Here is a 19,370-nt window from a genome sequence, read left to right as displayed (position 1 = left end):
TATTTCGTCGTGTCGTCACTCTGTCGCGGCTCCGAGTCAGTCCGTGACTCTGTTGTGTCTGTCACCGGAGCGGATCAGGGTACCGATCCTCGGACACCGAGAGCTAGTCTGACTGCCACTAACCGGCGTCCCTCTCCGGGCCGACAGTGCGCCGCCGAACTGCCGCGCACGTGTGGCCTGCCGGCCGCCCTGGCGCGTCACTTCTCCGACTCGTGGCAGCAGTCGGACGCGTCGCCGACCATGCGCCGCGCCGCCGCCGCCGCCCCCGCCTCAGCCGCCACCGGTCCGCCCAAACCGCCCAGACAGCAGCCGGAGACGCCCATCGCCGGAAAGGGCTGGATCAGGGTGCCGCGGTGAGTCAGGGTGGGCTGGGACGGCTCATTTGAATAAATAAGATTTTCTTTTCAGAAATGGATGCGCTTGTGTGGGAAAGCCATAGTTTTGAAGCTCTTGAAAGTCGACAACGCTGGATCATTGTTCCTCTATTGTTTGGTATTATACTCTTTCGCCAAATTTATCCCGTGCCTATCTTGCTCCGTACTGGAGCGTTAAGACGGACTGGGGAGCGCCGGCTAACCTAACTGCCCCGCCCCGCTGCACACAGGGCCGGTAAGACGGGCTGGGAGCGCCGCTTCCTCTCGGTCGAGGACGGCCGGCTGACGCTGTACGCCGAGGAGCCGTCGCCGGGCGGGCCGGCGCCCCCGCCACTGCAGACCGTCGACCTGCGCTCGGGACACGTACACGTGGACGCGGACGTGGCGTACTCGGAGGTGCCGCAGCTGGCACGCCGGGACCTGCCCTACGTCTTCAAGGTGGGCACTGAACGGGTGGTCACGGGACCCCGTCGGTTACAAAACGGGCCAGGGTCGAGAATAAATATAAATGGTAGCACGAAACATCAAAATTCGACACATTATCGTTCATATCGGCGTAAACTCTTCCCTTGCTATGTTTTCCGCCTGTGTTTGACGCAGCTCACCCCACGCCATATGTCCCACGGCCCGTGTCTGACGCGGCCCACCCCTCGTCGCCACCAGGTGGGTATCGTGCAGGAGACGACCTGCTGGCCGGCCAAGTCGTACCAGTTCCTCTGCTCGAGTCTGCCCGAGAAGCAGCAGTGGGTGACGCTACTCGAGTCGGTGGTGCCGGCGGCGGCGGCGACCGACGAGAGCCGCGGCGGCGCGCGCGCTCAGCTGCTCTACTCGGCCGAGGGGCGCGACAACATCGACATCAACTGCGCCTACATGGTCACCGAACAGGTCCGTCAGCGGGGGCGGGACAGGAGATGGTGGACAGCGGGAAGGGTTGTGACTCTGAAGTATGTAGATAGGTGAACGGCGCCTTTTTCCCAAGGCCAGTGGGGAACTTTGACATTTAAGAATGTCCTCGTCACCAGTAGCTTGCATTTCTGTTTGCCAATTAATGAGTCCGTCGTGGGCGATATGTTCAATGTCTGAGGTGTGACATGGTAACGAATCATAGTCGGACGTGTCCCCGCGTCTGCAGCTGATGCTGCTGGGAACAGAGGACGGCCTGTACTCGGTGCTGTAACCCTCCCCTCCCCTCCAGCTGATGCTGCTGGGTGCAGAGGACGGCCTGTACTCGCTGTGTGTGCTGTAACTGACCTTCCCCTCCCCTCCCCTCCCCTCCCCTCCCCTCCCCTCCCCTCCCCTCCCCTCCCCTCCCCTCCCCTCCAGCTGATGCTGCTGGGTGCAGAGGACGGCCTGTACTCGCCGTGTGTGCTGTAACTGACCCTTCCCCCTCCCCTCCAGCTGATGCTGCTGGGCGCGGAGGACGGCCTGTAGTCTGTACTGACCCCCCCCCCCTCCCCTCCAGCTGATGCTGCTGGGCACAGAGGACGGCCTGTACTCGCTGGCGCTATCTGACAAGACGCGTCCCGAGCGCAGGATTAAGGTGGATGCCTTCCCGCCAGTACTGATGATGAAGCAGGTGCCCGAGCTGGACCAGCTCGCGTTCATCTGCGGTATGTGAGCTGGGACGGACACTGGACTGGCCGCGGGACTGCCGCGGAGAGCGTGCTGGAAGGATATGCTACAAAGCCTTATGTGATAGACAATATTTCTGATTTTAAACAGACACGACCCCTTCTCGTCATGACTGCCTCCCTAGTCCCTATCGACTCACAGGATCCTCGGTGACTATTATAAAGTGTCCGGAGGCATCTGAATTTCATTCCCGCCTGACAGTCAAGTTTATGACAACGTATGAATTGATGCCGAGGTTTTTGAGGTCATACATCATGTTGAATGCTTTTCTCTTTTCTTGTGCGAGTTGACCTCGTTCTCCTGCGGCCTGCTGTCACCGTTGTCGGGACGCTGTGAGTTTCTTCACCTTCCCTCTTTCCCCCATCCCCAGGTAAGGAGCACGAGCTGCGCGTGGCGCCTCTGAACGCGGTGCGCGCCTGTGCTGAGGCCGTCTCGGCGACCACGGCCCGGCTGGAGACGTGCCGACTGGAGGGTCTGGAGAGCTGTCACCTGCTCTCCACCGGCGCCACGGCCGACAAACAGGTCTACGTGTGCGCCGCCTCCTCCAATAGAGTCTGGTGAGTGTCCGCCTGCTCCAATTAGAGTCTGGTGAGTGTCCGCCTCCTCCAACCGGGTCTGGTGAGTTTATACGTCCTCATCCAATAGTGTCTGGTGAGTGTCCGCCTCCTCCAATAGAGTCTGGTGAGTGTCCGCCTCCTCCAACCGGGTCTGGTGAGTTTATACGTCCTCATCCAATAGTGTCTGGTGAGTGTCTGCCTCCTCCAATAGAGTCTGGTGAGTGTGCAGGACCCCTACTAAGGAGGTCCCGGTTCTGTCATGTGCAGAGACGGGGAGATGAGCTGCTGAAGGGCCCGTTTCCGCCATGGCCGTCCAGTGTAGTGTATAGCCGAATATTTCTCTCTCTCTCTCTCTCTCTCTCTCTCTCTCTCTCTCTCTCTCTCTCTCTCTCTCTCTCTCTCTCTCTCTCTCTCTCTCTCTCTCTCTCTCTCTCTCCTCTCTCTCTCTCTCTCTCTCTCTCTCTCTCTCTCACTCACTCACTCACTCACTCACTCACTCACTCACTCACTCACTCACTCACTCACTCACTCACTCCTTGACCATCTGTTGGTCTGTTCGGCAGCCTGTTCCGCTGGAGCTACGAGATGTCGTCGTACCAGCTGGTGAAGCAGTTCAGCACGCAGGAGCCGGCCACGTGTCTCCAGTTCACGGCCACCTCCATCATTATCGGCACTGACCGGTTCTTCGAGGTCGACCTCAGCAACTTCGCCATCGAAGGTACGGCAACGGTCAGCGACGGTTCGTCGACATGGACGTGGCGCGTACTGCAGAAACTCCGGCGGGCCTTCCCCTTCTGCCGCGACTCTTCACCTATCTTGTGAATATCTACAATTATGTTTTCTGTTTTCGATACGATCAGTGAAGCTGTAGCGTCACGTTTGTCGTCCTGTGCGGCAGAGTTCCTGGACTCGTCGGACGCCAGCCTGGCGTACATCGTGTACGGTACCAGTCAGATGCGCTCGTTCCCGGTGGCCATTCTGTCCGTCTCCGAGAAGGAGTTCCTGCTCTGCTACCACGAGCTGGGCGTGTTCGTCGACCAGTTCGGCGCCCGGTCCCGGCAGCAGGACATCAAGTGGACCCGCCTGCCGCTCGCATTCGGTGAGTCAGTGGACGGACACCGGACGAGCCCAGAGGCAGAAGTCGGGCGGGGCCTTGTGGAAAACTGTAGAGCTATTTTTCCTACTAGTCTTTCTTTCCGTACGCATGACAATTTGTTTCATTTTGGCTTCATTACGGATTTCAGTTTTAGCCTCCCCGAAGCTCTCGCGCAACTTGCTGATCTCGATGCCCCTCCCTAGACTGCCGTCAGTCCGCGGACGGTGGTCAGTTCGCCGCCAGGTCTAACCTCCCCCCCCCCCCTCGCAGCGTGGCAGGCGCCGTTCCTGTACATATTCCACTTCAACGCCGTGGAGGTGGTGGAGGTGGCGCGCGGCTCGTTCCGCGCCGCCGACGCCGTGCCTCCGGCTGTCAGTCAGCTGCAGCTGAACGGCGCACGGTTCCTGGCGGCCACAGAGGCCGGCGTGGTGGTGGCGGCCGCGCCGCAGCCCGGCGCCGCCCAGCTGCACCGGCTCACCGTGGCCAGCGAGGCCGTGGAGGACACGACTAGTGTGTCCAGCTGGGCAGATACCGACAGGTGAGGACACGGACAGGGCCGGAGGACACAGGCTCGGACAGGTGAGGACACGGACAGGGGAGGACACGGACAGGGCCGGAGGACACAGGCTCGGACAGGGGAGGACACGGCCAGCGTCTCCAGCTGGGCAGATACGGAGAGGGGAGGTTACGGACAACAGGACAACGGCCGATTGTCCCCCAGGCCGTTAGCAGGTGCCTGTCTCAGTGCGGGTCGCTCCTTTCTCTGACCATTTATTCTCTGTCATCTAAGTGTGGCGGTCGGTGTCGGTATGACTTACCATTCGCTGGCCCTCCCTCCTCCAGTGCGGCTGCCCCGCCAGTGTAACTAATGACCCTTCTCCCTCCCTCCGTCAGTGCCGCTGTGACGGAGTCGGTGACGGAACCGGACGGCGGTGACGGCGGCTCGCTCGAGTTCAGCTTCACGCCGTCAGTGATGGAGTCGCTGGACGACGGCGGCGGACAGAGCACGGCCGGTACCGGCGACACGCTCTCGATCGGCTCCGACCTGAGCAGCATGTCGTCCGGCAGCCAGCAGCCCGCCCCCAGACAGGTGAGTTCGCAGACAGCCCCCAGACAGGTGAGTCAGGGTCGGCAGACAGCAGACAGCCAGCATACAGGTGAGTCAGAGCGGCAGACGGGTGAGTCAGAGTCGACAGACACCAACAGACAGGTGAGCCAGAGTCGGCAGCCCGCCCCCAGATAGGTGAGTCAGAATCGGCAGACAGCCAGCAGACGGGTGAGTCAGAGCCGACGACACACGAGTCAGATACTTGAGCTTCAGAAACATGTCAAACAGCCGCCAGACACTTAAGTAAAGCCAGCCGCCCGTCAGGCACTGGATAACGTCCGGGCTAATTGGTATCATATATTTTTTTACAATGAAAACTAAAATGAAGTGAAATGACCGAAGATCGCTGGCACGACGGTATGCTTAACCTATCATTTGGTTTGGCGCCCGCAGATTTGGTCGGGCTCTATTTCGTGAGTGACAAGCCATCTATGTGCCGTAGGTCCGGTTCAATGAGACGGTGCGCGTCCGCCAGCACCTGAGGCCGTCGGCCGACCCGCCGGTGCCCGACAGCGAGCCCAAGAGGCGCCGGCGCTGACTGGCCTGTGGCAGAGACGCCAGCCGGCTGACTGGGAGCCCAAGGGCGCCGGCGCTGACCGGGAGCCCAGGAAGCGCCGGCGCGCTGACCGGGAGCCCAAGAGGCGCCGGCGCTGACTGGTCTGTGACAGAGACGCCGTCGCGCTGACTGGGAGCCCAAGAGGCGCCGGCGCTGACCACAGCGGGCCCAGGAGGCGCCAGTGCTGACCGGCCTCTGACAGCGAGCTCTAGAGGCGCCGGAACTGACCACGGGCGCCTCAGCGGAATCTTCCCTCGCCTAGAGGCGGCCTGCCAACCGAGGGACCATCGCCCCATACGGCGTCCTGCCAACCTCGGGACCAGCGGCCTGTTTAGAGCCGCAGATAGTGTAGCGTGTGTGCTCGTATGTACTTACCAATGGACAGGCTGTCCGCTCCGATAGTGTTGTGTGTGTGTGTGAGAGTGGTTTGATCACCGTTGCTTATTGTCGTACCCGGCAGACCGCGCGCGTTTGTGTTTAGTGCGAGCCGCGATCGTACTCAAATGACTAGCGTGTTCCGACGACTCGATCTCTTCCGCCCCCTGTCCGACCGACGCCTTCGCTGTTCTCTCTCGAACTTCCCGCCTGTTCTCTCGTTCTGCTTATATGACAGTGTAGACCCGAACAATTCCGAGCGACTGTGCGCTCGCAACGCGTGGTAAGATGAAAATATACTTACTCAGTTTTGATCAGTGTATCGTGGAGTTTTCTGAGACGTTTGGTGATCTCAGCCGGTGTGGGCAACGGAAGCCGATTGGAGTTCAAATATTTGGCCATTGCACAGTGGCCCTTTTTCAGAATTAGCACGCATTAATTCCCACATTACCTGAAAGTGGTGCAAGACATCACCACGTGATCAAGGACGTATTCCCTGCCAATGCAAAGACAAGAAAAGAAACGAACTGCCCAAGGAGATTCGGCCCAACAGCGACAGGCCGCTCGGCCCAAGATTTGGCGCACGTTCGCACGGCTCGCCCGCCGGCCCAGGCCGCTCCGAACGCAAGTGTGGCGAGCCCGCCAGCCGACCGCGCTGCACTGACCGCCAGGACGCCTCAGGGCGTCACGTGACCGCATCTGCAGCTGTTGCCAGCCACCGTTAATCGGCCCCGGCCGGGCAGCAACTAAGGTCAGCGCGACGCGAACAATACAAACACATAGGCGCTTTTGACGTTAGATCTTAAGCCGACCACGGGACTTGTGCGGCTTGGACATCAAACGCGACAAGAAATCGGACAGTTTTTCTTGAGCACAGCGTTATGCCTATATGACATTTCAATAAGCACATCTTATGGCAAAAGTCAAGCCACATTTAGGCGCCCACCAGGTGACACCAGCTTCGAGCCAGGTCAATGAGCTTAGTCGTATCGAATAGGAGCCACAGCCGCTCGCGGACTGAACTGGCTCACGTTATTCACCGTAGAAGCAAAATGGCGCAAAATGGCGCGATGCCCTTTGGTGGACATGGTCAGGAGAGATCGGCGATTCGAACGATGTATAATACGATATGTCCCAGAGTGTGTTACTTAACATAAAGCTTCATATGTATGCCGCCATCTCCAGTTAATAATTGTCCTGTTATTGTGTCCACAATATTCGGCAAAAGTGGTCTATTTAAGTTTATACAATGAAAATTGTGGTTTCTACGGCTTCTACGTAAACTCAGCTTCACAGCCATGCCACTAATTTTTAATATTTTCTCACCGAAAGCCTTACAAATTGATGTTCATCTCACCCTACTTTTTAGGGTCCGCCGGTGGTGTCCGCGCGCCTCTCGACAAACTTCGATTTTGCGGTCAGTTTTACCAAAGATAATTATTTTTTAGGAGGTAAAAATGGCACCATCGGATAGTTTGGAATGTTTTGCACACGATTAGACTGCTTGTTACTCAAAAGAAGAAAAAAAAATATTTTGAATTTATGCGTGCTAATTCTGAAAAAGGGCCACTGTGCATTGGCCCCCAGTTACGAAACTCCTGAGAAACGAGAGCCAATGGTCACCTACGCAAAACAATGGCCAAAAACAATATCGAAATCTATCATAGGACAAACGTGTTGAGTAATGGTGACCAGCGTCACTCTCGGTAGTGTGCCACTATTAACCCCCGCCGTGCTGGTGGCCTGTGTTTTCCGTGTCGTGCTGGGGGGAGGCGTTTTCCGTCTAACTCGGATCCTAGGCCACGTAGCAACATGCGGTAAGCGGTAATCGAAAGAGCGTCAAAAATAGTGACGGAATCACTTCGGTCATTTTTTAGGTCATATCAAAGGTCAGGTCATCAGAGGTCATCAAAGGTCAAATGTCAATTTCAACAATTTGGGAAACTGCCAACGGCTGACTCGGGAACCAACAGAGCTACAAGCGCATTCGCTGCGGAAAAGCGCATTCGATAGCCCTTTTGCAAACCTTTCTGATGTTTGTGTTCTGTGTTCCTCTCGTCGAGACGCGTCGAATGAACTATACGTTGACCTTGAAAGGTCATTTTGAAAATTTGACCTCAGTCAAGGTCATGACCTGACCGGAGAGGGTCATGTTGCATATCAGTCGATCCGTATCGTCGAGCTGAACACATGACGTGTTTTCACCGCTCTAGGACGTCTATCAAAAGTTATAGCCAAAAAAATAAACTGCTGGTGACCGTTCATGACCTGAGATGACCTCAGGGGCACACAGAGGGGTCGCAGGTGCATTTTTCCGATTCAGTGTGTCATGTTTACCTACCTATGAACCGGTATTTGAGAGGGTTTTGAACGATATTCGTCCAAAAGAGGCGCATTTCAATTTTCTCCCATTGACTGTGGAGAGGTCGCAAAATTGACCTGACCTTAGGTCACAGATATTTAAAAAAAAATCCGAGATATACAATTCATACATGCTGTTATTGTTATCAAAATCGCTGAAAGCTTCAAAGTAATCGTTCAGTCGGTGTAGCTTTAACGAGCCCTTGAACATTTTCTGAGGCAAGATCACTTGACATGACCCGGATCTAACCTTAGGCGACCCGGGTCTGAACTTTTCACATGTTCGGAAAAAGATGTATTAACAGGTGTACCACGTGAAAAAACCTGAGGGGGGGGGGGGCTAAAAACGCCCCACCCCCAGCACGGCGCGGGTTAAGTTCGCCCATCGTCCGTCTACGAAAGTCAATAGGAATAGGCCTCGCACACATTTTGATATATGTATTTGGCAAAATAAATAGTACATTTAATGTGCAGAACAGCTTAAAGACATCAAAATACGGAGATTTCTGCGTACGACCGACACGATTCAGATACAGCGAGTTAACAATTGAAAATAGATGCCTACCAGCAGCTGAGTGGCGGGCGGGGCACGGCACACCGCACGGAGGGCTGCCCACTGAGACACGCGGGGCGGCGCGCTCCGCCCCAGCCGTCGGCCTCCTGACACCGCACAGGGTGTATCCACTGACTGGCTGCACCGCGACCCCGACTGACCGAGCCACATCGCCCTCCGACTGACCGGGGGGCTCCGAGACCGTACCAACCGACACCCTGAAACTGACCGGCGGCCCCACCGACCTGCCACAGCAGCCACAAACCAGTACAGCTCTAACAGACGCGCCGTCCAACACAACACACGGCGGTGGCGACAGCGGCGGCGCGGCTACGGTGAGAATAAATGCTTTTCCAGCGGCTCCTGGTCGCCCGGTCGGGTGAGAGCTGAGCGCCCTGCGGCCGGCGCGCGGGCGACTCGGCCCCCCGCGGCTACCTGAGCGGACCAGCGGCGGAGCGGAGCGGAGCGGTGCGGTGCGGGTGGACTAGCTGCTGCCGAGGTGCCGTGACTAACTGCGCCGCGCGGCGGGTGTACATGTGTGCGTGTGTGTGCGTATGTACAGAGGTGGGCGGGGAGACGGCCCCGGTGCCGGCCCGGCGACAGAACACACCAACACACGGCGCGCGCCGCAACAAATACACCTTCACACTGAGATGCACGCCGGTGGGCGGGCGGGCCAACGCCGCCGCACCGGTAGCTATGATCAGTTGGCCAGCAGCTGGCAGCCCGAGACGGTCAGGTACAGGCAGAGTGGGCCGGCGCCAGGCCAGGCGCCACGCGAGATCCTTGGGGAGGTCCGACTGCGGTCGGCGCATTGACGCGCCGCCGCCGCTCAGAACGGGTTCTGGGGACAAACTGGGACGTCCGGGCGCGGCCAGCGTCAGTATCGGACCTCCACAGATCGCTGAGACAGAATTAAGGTAAGGCCGCGAAACAGTTCAGTCTTATCGCTATCAAAAGAATCCTGCAATCCTACGTGGACAGAAAAAAAGACCTTTAGCTAGAAGTGCGTAGTAACTAGTAAGAAGAGGAAAAATTATTTGTCAGCATACATTGAAATAGCAATTATATCCCCAACCAGCCCCCGCTCCCGTCCCCCGGCGGTGTGCGCCCGACTCAGTCACCTTTTTCGGTGGGCGACCCGACGGTGGGGCTGGACAGAGAGCTGGAGGCGTTGACCGTGGACGACACGGAGAGCAGTGACGGACAGGCGGGCAGCACGTCCGGCTCGTGGTCGCCGGCCGACCAGCACGTCTCCACCATCGCCTCCAGGCAGTTGCGGAACAGCTCGGCGTTCACGCCCGTGCTGGTCGACTGTGGAGGGGCGGGGCGGCGGTCCGGGGAGGTCAGCCAGGGCGGCAAGGGTCGGGGACGTCACGGGGTATGTTCGGGGGAGGTCAGACAGGGCGGCAAGGGGTCGGGGAAGGTCAGACAGAGACAGACAGACACGGCAGCATATATACAGGGTCTGAGTTAGACACGGGTCCAGGGTGGATAGAGACCGCGGCATAGGGCCCGGAACGGTCAGACATTGAGAGGAACAATAGTGGGGTGGGACTGGGAGGACACAGTACACCCCGAGTCAGAGCCTGAGTTTATGTAACTATAGATACGAGGCGATAGTCGTGTGTAACAAAAATCAGCGCAAGGGCAGCAACTCAGGTGCGTTTGGTTGTAGCGTTTCACGGCGTGTCTGTCCCGGGCGGTGCGTACCTTCGTGAAGGGCCCGGCGAAGCGCCAGAGTCCGCCGAAGCCGTAGGCCTGGATGGAGTGCAGCTGCTGCGAGACGGTCTCGTGCTCGGTGGCGATCATGTTCTGAATGATGCACTGCACGCACGTCAGGATCACCTTGTCGTAACAGTTGGACAGCACCTGGTTGATCTTGGCGTCCAGCAGACAGTGACTGCCAAAGGAGAACGGTGTGCGTCACGGGTGCGAATGGAGGGACCGCAGGGAAGACGAGAACCGTACCAACATTTAGGTAAGGCTGAAACAGACTCGGTATTGAGTTAATTACGGTTCTGAACGACGTTTCACAGCACGTTGAGTCAGCTCGACTTCACACAATTTAGAGTCGTGACCATCACCGTAAACACAGAGTATATCACGCCAGTCGTATCACAAAGAAGCAGATGTCACTACGCCCGTCGCCCACCACTACAGCCTTCATACAACTTTATTTCATACAGCATCGAAGGTTTCGTAACCACTCCCAACACAAAATCGCCACCCGGTTTCTCATCTCACCACTACGCCCAGAGCCTTTCTCTGTCCCCCCTCCAGCACTCACATGACGGGGAACACCTTTGGGAAGACAACGGACGCCTCTGCGAGGTACTCGTAGAGGACGCGCGTCTCGGCGCCGCCGGTCGAGTGTTTGACCAGCGTGGCGAGCACGGTGAGCGCCAGCACCTGGATCTGCGGGTCGGTCAGCACCTCGGGCTCCAGCAGCAGGTTGTTCTCGTTGGAGACGGAGACGCGCGCCGAACGCTCCTTGGACGGCACCGAAGACGTCTCCAGCTGTCGGACGGCGGAGGGGGGGGGGGGGGTGAGTTCAGTAGGACAGCGGGAGGTCAGTTCAGTGGGACAGCAGATGTCACTCTGCGGAGGTCTGTTTAGGATGGCACCGACGACGTCTCCAGCTCTGCCGTCGGGAGGAAAAAAGCCGTAAGTCGCATTTTTATCGATTTTTCGTTTTTGATATCGTTGGAAAGCTCTTTTCATGGTGCGTTTAATGGTACTGCTCAAACGTGTGTACACTCAAAAATGAAGATATTATATATAATATAAAAATTCAAAAACGGATTTGTCAAAATGTGGTATCTCGGACTTGCGTAGTGCTAATGGTGAACTGGCAACTAACGACAAACACAAGGCTGATATATTGAATCATCAGTACGCAAGCGTTTTCACAAAGGAAGACAAGTCATCGATCCCAACGTTAGCTCCAAAGCCTTTGGAGGCAGAGATGCAAGTTGCGATAACTGTTCAGCGAGTCCATGCCAAGCTGAAAACACTGAAGATTGATAAATCGCCAGGCCCCGACAACATGCACCCTCGTGTTTTGCACGAACTTGCTGACCAACTTGCGACACCCATCACATCTCTGTTCTGTAAAAGTATTGAAACTGGAGAAGTTCCACGGCAGTGGAAGGTGGCCACCGTCACGCCAATATTTAAAAAAGGCGACAAAAGTGATCCCGCGAACTACCGACCAGTGTCACTGACATCAATATTATGCAAGATTCTGGAGAGGATCATATGCGAGGACATCATTGCTCACCTGAAGACAAACAATCTTATCGCTCGCCAACAACATGGTTTCATCACAGGGAAATCTACGGTCACAAACCTACTGGAAGCTCATGATATTTGGACGGAAGCGCTAAGCCACAGCTTACCCGTGGATGTTGTGTTTCTGGACTATGCCAAAGCGTTCGACACTGTGCCCCATGAACGGCTTCTAGCCCAGGTCCAGGCTCTAGGGGTGAATGCAAAGACTCATCAGTGGATAAGGAGTTTTCTAACAGGCAGGCGGCAAAGGGTGAACGTCAATGGATCACTCTCAGACTGGGAGTATGTAACAAGTGGAGTGCCGCAAGGTTCAGTGCTCGGGCCTCTCTTGTTTTCCATGTTTGTCTGTGATGTTCCCGACCTCTTAAATTGTCATATCTCTATGTTTGCGGACGATACCAAGGTCTACCAAGTCATCAACGAGCGCGATGGTGAACTTCACAATCTGCAAGAGGACATCAACTCTTTGCAAGATTGGGCAAAAACAATGCAGATGATCTTTCATCCACTCAAGTGCAAGGTCATGCATCTAGGACCAACAAATCCTGGAAGTGAGTATACCATGACAACTATGGGTGGAGGCAAATATACCCTTGAAGCAGTCTGTGAGGAAAAGGACCTGGGAGTCACTATAGACATGAAGCTATCCTTCTCAAAACATGTCACTAACCAGATTAACAAGGCCAATAGAATTCTTGGTGCAATCAAGCATACCTTTGCAAACATTGACAGCGACATTTTCCAAGCCTTGTACAAAAGCATTGTCAGGCCCCACCTCGAGTATGCAACTGTTATATGGAGTCCCAAGTTCAAAAAGGACAAAGATGCACTCGAACAGGTGCAGCGGCGGGCAACAAGGCTGGTGAACGGACTGTCTCACCTTTCATATTCAGATCGCCTCAGGAGCCTTAATTTACCTACTCTGGAATTCCGACGGAAACGGTCGGACATCATCGAGACTTTCACAATATTGAAAGGCTTCGACAAGGTGGACTTCCAAAGAGAGTGCCCGTGTTGTCACAACAGCATGTTCAAGAACTCTCTCAGCCGTGTCACCCGAGGTCACGATCAAAAACTTCAAGTTCAACATCAATTGGGACCCAGAAAAGCCTTCTTTGCGGCACGAGTAACTCAGACATGGAACAAGCTGTCAACCCACACCATCGATGCTCCAAATGTCGATGTGTTTAAGTACAGACTGGGGAAGGAATGGAAGGACCACCCTGAAAAGTTCAACTACAAGTTCTCATACTAATGATCATCGTGGCCATCAATGTATGGCCTCACCTAGCATGGCAGCCTACTCGTCTTCGTCAGAAGAAGAGGAGGCATCTCTTGAGTAAAGGGTCTGATTACTCGAAAGGGTACCTAATGACCTTTACTTAAGGTAAATACTTAAGGTAAATACTTAAGGTTACACCAGGGATAGCAAAACATGCAGGAAGAAAGCCGTATCCTTAAATTCGGCAGATACGGCATTTACACAAAATTTCAAACAAAGAATGTGGAACTGATAAGTCAGGAAGAAAGCCGTATCTTGTAGATACGGCTTTTATTTGATGGTGGCCTGTGAAATATGAGCCGAATCGTTGGTCCAGGCAGTTTGGAAGAAAGCCGTATCTACTCATTTAGCATGGCTTCGGCATATCCTGGACGGAACAGTTGAACATTTACACAAACGTCAAACATGCTACGTGATCGTACCAATATGTGACCATTTATAGGGGAATTTTAATTAAAATAAAATAGGGAGTGAACTTGAGAAGGTTGAAGCCAACAGAACTTTGCCAACTCGCTGGTGTCAGCAGGGTGCCGGGCATTCAGTATTTTGATGTGCTAACCAGCCGGGAGCGCCAGTATAATCCGACCGTTCTTTTCCCCAGCTTCGTTTAAAATTCCAATAAAAAATACCCGACCTAGCCTCCCCATGATTAATTTGGACTCCCTGTCCCCACCCCACCCCACAACCAAAATAGCATCATGTTAAGTTCGACCCGGTAATCATCATAGACATGCAGCTCGTAGCCGGCACGCTTAGTACGACGACCTACAATCTTTGTCGTAAAACCGTTGAAGATATAGTTGAATACCGTGAAAGGTCGATTGCTATTGCCAAGCTCGTCACATTCATTGTGATAATTGTGACCACGCCCGATGTATCTTTGGGACCGTCATCCCTGTCACTTCCATTCCTGGTCAATGACTTTACCGTCTTCTTTCCGTCTCCCTCATGCCCATGATGTTCAATCATATTTGAAATTCTAACATTGTCATATTCTACGGGCAGCTGCCCAGAGCCTACCAGCACAGCTGTGGCCGGTGGAGAATGCAGCAAGACGTACTGAATAGCCCTCTGCTCTGTTGCAGTAGGCGCAATAATCAGAGCCCTGTGAATACGAGTGCACATTGGGGGGGGGGGGGCCTTTTGAGGGTGCGCTCTCTAAAGGGCGTTCCCGCAGACTGTGGAGCTCTCATCAGTCTAGCGATCTCCGACAATGAGGCGGCATTTGCTTTCACCCTCAGCCGCGGCACAGTGCTGTCGCCCTAGATGTTTCGCACAGGCTTTGTAGATGCAGTTTCTTTACGGGGATTCCTTAAGTTCTACACCATCCTCTATTTTGGTTCAGGAGCCGGGCGGTTCCGTGCTTGTAGCTGCGCACCACGTGACTTAACAGCGTCCCTTTTCCGGGAACCTTGTGTCCAGCTAATCAGCAACATTCCCACTCATCGTCTCTTTCCACCTTGAAGTGCTTTGAGGTCTGCAGATCGACGATGGGAAACTACACTATCTCGGTTCTCTCGACATTGTCGCCGTGGCTCCGGCGCAGCGGCAGACCGGCACACTCATCTCTCCGAATATATCGGTGGCTCAGAATTTAAGAAACTCTGGAGTCCAGTGTAATCGAAAATTGAAGCACCGTACAAAGACAGCATTCGTGATTCCTCTTGTCGGTTGCAGGCACGTAGCCAGGATTTTGCTCAGGGAGGGGCCACAGGTCGCGGCTTAGTGTCGTGCCCCTCCAGAAAAGGAAAACTGCTCGGATTTGGCCCACTATCTTTTGGGGTGTAGTGCAGCTGTGGTTATTTTTTTTATTAAATTTTATTTTATTTTTTTTGCCGTTAGATGGGGGGGGGGGGGGCATGGCCCCTGTGCCCTCCCTTGGCTACGTCCCTGGTCGGTTGGTCAAGCTGCCTTTTGATGGCACCCTGCGCAATCAGATTCCAGGAGCCTAAAGTTACGACAATAATGCGATTATTCATGGATGATGTAGTTTTAAAATGGTATCATGTTTGTTTTTGTATCGAACGTTCAATTAAATATCCATACACGAGAGCTGAAGCAGTGGAACGGAACCAGCAGCGGAACTGCTTTGGCACTTTTATGAACCAATATGCTGTCAATACAAATGCACCGATGATACTGCTTTTTGACGACATATGGTTAAAGGTAGTGTGCCACCTTTGAAAGATTTCCCATTTTATTTTTCCTAGGATAAGAAGCTTCTGTTTTTACCTAATATCGCAAAAAAAATCAAAAATGGGCCTGCAATAGTGCCTTTTTCGCCTAAAAGTTTTTCGGTTTTTAGATATGTATAACAACTGTAGTGGGCTCACCTGCAAACAGGCGTCGGGCAACAATCGCGAATGCGGCGCACTTGTGACAATAAGCAAAGGTCATTATAGTGTTACGACCATACGACGTACGGGAATGAGTTATCAGCTGTCTAATCGTAGACAACACAATGTCGAGCCTTAAACTGTAAGCCCGTATTGGTATTGTTTCTTTTATTTGGCTGTCGAACATTATTTATGGTTTGAAATATGATTTTATGTAAAATAATTGATATGAAAAAGCCGTCTTATAAGTTATGACCCCATTTCACCACACGCAAGTGGCAGAAATGACAATGATCAGCTGACGCATTTTTCTTGGCCGAAGTCAGAGCGCGCGGCCCGACGCACCACGCGTATTTGGAAATTCCGACCTCGACGAGCATCAGAAGCCACCTAACAGGCGTGTTCGAAACCGCAGGAGATGATGATGAACGGGTTTATCGAAACTTGATTGGATGAGCATATCGGTAATAGCGATTTCAGTGTGTGCATTTATTGTTCATAGTGGTGTGAAATGTGGTTGGGGTACGACCGACAACCCGTCGGGGCGAATTTCGCACTGGGGTACTCAAAATTTGAAGAATTTAAGACGTTTCCATGAGTTTTGAAGGTATGGATAAGTTCTAAAAATCCGGTTCTCCTTATCTGGGCCATTAACTCCATACGGTCCAAGAAAGCTGGCACACTACCTTTAAACAAAAATGGCCGATACGGCTTTATTCCCGATCGGTTAACCAATGTATCAGACATACGGCTTTTTGCATGACAGTATTGCTCAGGTGTCTCGTACGATGCGGCTTTCTTCCACGATACGGCTTTTTTCATGAGAGAAAGATTCCGCAAACTCGGGGTTGAATTGGCAGCAAAAAAGTTTTTCGCCTTTTGCTTTTAGGTTAAAATAATTTCCCTTTTATAACCACTTTCATTGGATGTGAAATTTCTTTCCGATCACTGCAGTATGTTTTGTTTCGTTATTGAGCGAAGTTTACGAATTTTATAACAAAAAACACGTTTTTGCCTCTCCTGAACAATTTTCAATTCGAAAAAGTGCCCCAGATACGGCTTTTTTCCTCCCGACGGCAGAGCTGGCGGACAAGGGAGGTCAGTTCAGAAGGTCAGTTCGGGACATGGATTGTATGCTTAGAGAAGTCCGCAATACTGGGAGTCACAAGTCCTCCAACACTACCCTAAGCACTATGTATGTAGAGCCGCCCCATTACCTTGTCCCAATGCCCTCTACAGCCCTCCACGATGCCCCGTTACTATTTGCCCCCCTCCCCTGTCTCCCCACGGTACGGTACCTTGTGCAGCGCGGCCTGCAGGTGGACGTCCTTCTTGGAGCTGGGCGTCGGCACGGAGGAGGAGCGCTGCGTCTTGAACACGGGCCGGTGAGGATGGCACAGCTGCTGCGACTCCAGGTCCAGGCTGCGCCACGGCTTACAGAGCTCCGAGCCAAACCGGGCCGCACGCAGACCGCCCTGTACAGACAGCGGACAGATGGGTCACGGAGGGGTCACTGTACCGCACGCAGACCGCCCTGTACAGACAGCGGCAATCGGACAGGGGTCAATGAGGGTTAACGGCACTGGCACTGGCAGTGTGGTGAGGAGTGCGACGTAAGCCGCGTGTCAGTGACTCGTTGAACAATCGCAGGCTACCCACCCTGACCCGTTACCCTTCCGGTCGGCCGGTGCCCTCTCTTAGCCTCCCCCACAGATCTGCACCCCTCCCCCATGACTGACCTGTAGTCCGGAGGCGCGACTGGCGCGCGGCGCGGCCGGCCGCGGAGCCGCCGCCAGTGCCGCCTCCAGGCCGCTCTCGAGCCGCTCCCAGGCGGGCGGCGGCGCCGGCGACGGGTGCGCCGGCGCGCTGGCGGCGCCGCGCGGCCCGGCCGGCGTGCCCGCCTCGCGCAGCGCCGGGCTCGAGCCGCCAGACGAGCCCGGCGTCACGTGGTTCGGCGAGGCGGAGCTGCTCGACTGCTTGGCGTCGCTGGCGCTGGCGCTGGCACTGGCGCTCTGGGGAACGGACGGATGGGGGAGGGGGTCACATTTGGTCACTAGCACTCTGAGAACGGCCCGGTGCGTGGGAAACGGTCAGATGACAACAAAGACCACTGCGGACAGCAGCCCCCGAGCTATCAGGCTATTGACCGTCGACCCACACAAAGTGGTCAACACAGGCCGGATAGAGTAGACGCTATTAGTCGGTTCGTAGCGTCTCAAAGCGTAGGTGAGAGGAGTCAGTCATATAGGAGCTATTCTGTTTTAGGGGAGCCGTTCCGTTTTACGGGAGCCCATCGGTGCCTCACCTGCTGTTGGAGCAGGCTGAGGTTGAGGTGCAGGTCGACGGCGAAGCTCTCCACCGAGCTGGCCTTGGAGAGGACCCGGTCCACGGAGAACTTGAGGTGGCACCGCGAGCGTACCTCGTCCGACACCGACACCAGCGCTGCGGCGGCGGGGGACAGTGTCAGGAACGAGCACTGTCGGGTCAGTCCCCTCTCACACCGGGCCGGGGCGGTCAGATTCTGAGACAGTCCATCAAACATAGAGGGTTCATCAGACAGCTGTAAGCCGACAAGTCATTGACGACGTACCTTTTGTCGACTGGAACAAGCGACACTCATATAGATAAAGAGACACAGGTGACACACTGCAAAAGGCTTCTCGAAACTCCCATAATGCCCGTGCCGTCTCGCCAGCTGACCGCTCAGACCAGCGCACAGTGGGCCGATATGCCATTCTAGCGCGACAGGCCTGAATCTTCGAACGGAACCCTTGGTTTTTCGCGAGTAATTCACGTAAAAAGCGGCCGATCGCAACGAAACTTTCAGTACCTTCGCGATAACTACTTTTACAGCTAACCTAAAAATTTCATGACCCTGACCTTAATAATCTTTGACCTGTGACCTTCTTTCGAGACCATGTTTAGCCGGAATCGCGATTCAGCGTATGTCGGCTCGCATTAGCCGCGGGTTTGCAGTCTTTTCTTGGTTTAAAGCGTTCAAACATGGGATATTATGTTGCTCCCATGCATTAGGGTGGGTGTCAAGGTCACCAGAATGTCAGGTAAGGTCATTGACCTTTGATGACCTTGGTTCACTTTTTCGAGTTTTACATGTTTCTAGGCTAGTTTTTGGAGCTGAATTCGAATCTAGCAACCATTTGAACATTTACTATGCAGCTTTGGTGCCTTCGTAACATGTTACAAAGCTGTCAGAGGCGGTTGCCACCTACTGCAAATACCCGGCAAAACCCTTACTGGTTGACCTGACCTGACCTGACCCGACCTGGCCTAAATGTATGAAGACATCATCTATGATCGTAAACAACATTATATTCGTGATCAGCACCCAAAAAACCCATAACAGCCACACTTTACGACGTTCTAACAGGTCCCGATTTTCCCGACTTTTGGGTCATTGACCTGACCTGGAAGGTCAACCGATGACCTAGGACCTTACAATTGGGTATCATCAGCTTCCTCTTGTCACGGGCAACACGCTCGTCTTTTCCGCGAAGCTCTAGCTCGATCAGGGGCGAAGCGGCGGGGGGGTCCAACGGACCCCTTCTATACGTTCGCGGCTGGAAAAACACCACTAGGGGCGAGGGTTAAGCCAAATCTGAGGGCTTATTTCAGAAAGACCGCTAAAAGAGCAATTGAATGCACTTTTCCGCAACGATGTAGCTCTATTGGTCCCCGAGGTAAGGGCCGGTTTTCGAGAAATGTTGATATATGCAACATTTTACCTTTGATGACCTCTGGTGACGTGACCTTTGACCTGACCTAGAAATGACTAAATACTTCATCTGGAATTTCGGGCGCTCTTTCGAATGCCACTTACTACGTATC

General features: G+C 54.3%; 2 protein-coding genes across 3 annotated transcripts in view; one reads left to right on the top strand and one right to left on the bottom strand.

Annotated features, from left to right (window-relative positions):
* Positions 1 to 6,010, top strand: part of LOC122376510 (citron Rho-interacting kinase-like) — a 28,917-nt gene extending 22,907 nt beyond the window's left edge. The window contains exons 27-37 of one of the 2 annotated variants that reach the window (XM_043356403.1): positions 148 to 353; positions 605 to 812; positions 1,038 to 1,259; positions 1,837 to 1,984; positions 2,377 to 2,563; positions 3,127 to 3,281; positions 3,462 to 3,662; positions 3,930 to 4,197; positions 4,554 to 4,749; positions 5,210 to 5,298; positions 5,387 to 6,010. In XM_043356403.1, the coding sequence (XP_043212338.1) occupies positions 148 to 353; positions 605 to 812; positions 1,038 to 1,259; positions 1,837 to 1,984; positions 2,377 to 2,563; positions 3,127 to 3,281; positions 3,462 to 3,662; positions 3,930 to 4,197; positions 4,554 to 4,749; positions 5,210 to 5,298; positions 5,387 to 5,393 (1,887 nt within the window). In that variant the 3' untranslated portion in view covers positions 5,394 to 6,010. Of the gene's footprint in view, positions 1 to 147; positions 354 to 604; positions 813 to 1,037; positions 1,260 to 1,836; positions 1,985 to 2,376; positions 2,564 to 3,126; positions 3,282 to 3,461; positions 3,663 to 3,929; positions 4,198 to 4,553; positions 4,750 to 5,209 lie in introns of both variants that reach the window. The other variant, XM_043356402.1, reaches the window with a different exon arrangement.
* A 2,472-nt stretch (positions 6,011 to 8,482) lies between these two features.
* LOC122376509 (neurofibromin-like) lies at positions 8,483 to 17,966 on the bottom strand (the record flags this gene model as incomplete). Its single annotated transcript, XM_043356401.1, has 7 exons — positions 8,483 to 9,467; positions 9,737 to 9,926; positions 10,326 to 10,515; positions 10,903 to 11,132; positions 16,823 to 16,999; positions 17,264 to 17,536; positions 17,830 to 17,966. Coding segments are annotated over 7 exons (1,220 nt in total), but the record flags the coding sequence as incomplete, so codon positions are not given.
* Between the last annotated feature and the right edge of the window lie 1,404 nt (positions 17,967 to 19,370).

This window comes from Amphibalanus amphitrite, unplaced genomic scaffold (genome assembly GCF_019059575.1).
Source record: "Amphibalanus amphitrite isolate SeventyFive unplaced genomic scaffold, NRLGWU_Aamphi_draft 002176F_arrow, whole genome shotgun sequence".
Lineage (NCBI taxonomy): Eukaryota > Metazoa > Arthropoda > Thecostraca > Balanomorpha > Balanidae > Amphibalanus > Amphibalanus amphitrite.
The sequence above is the reverse complement of the archived record's forward strand: the minus strand, read 5'-3'. Positions and strand labels throughout refer to the sequence as shown.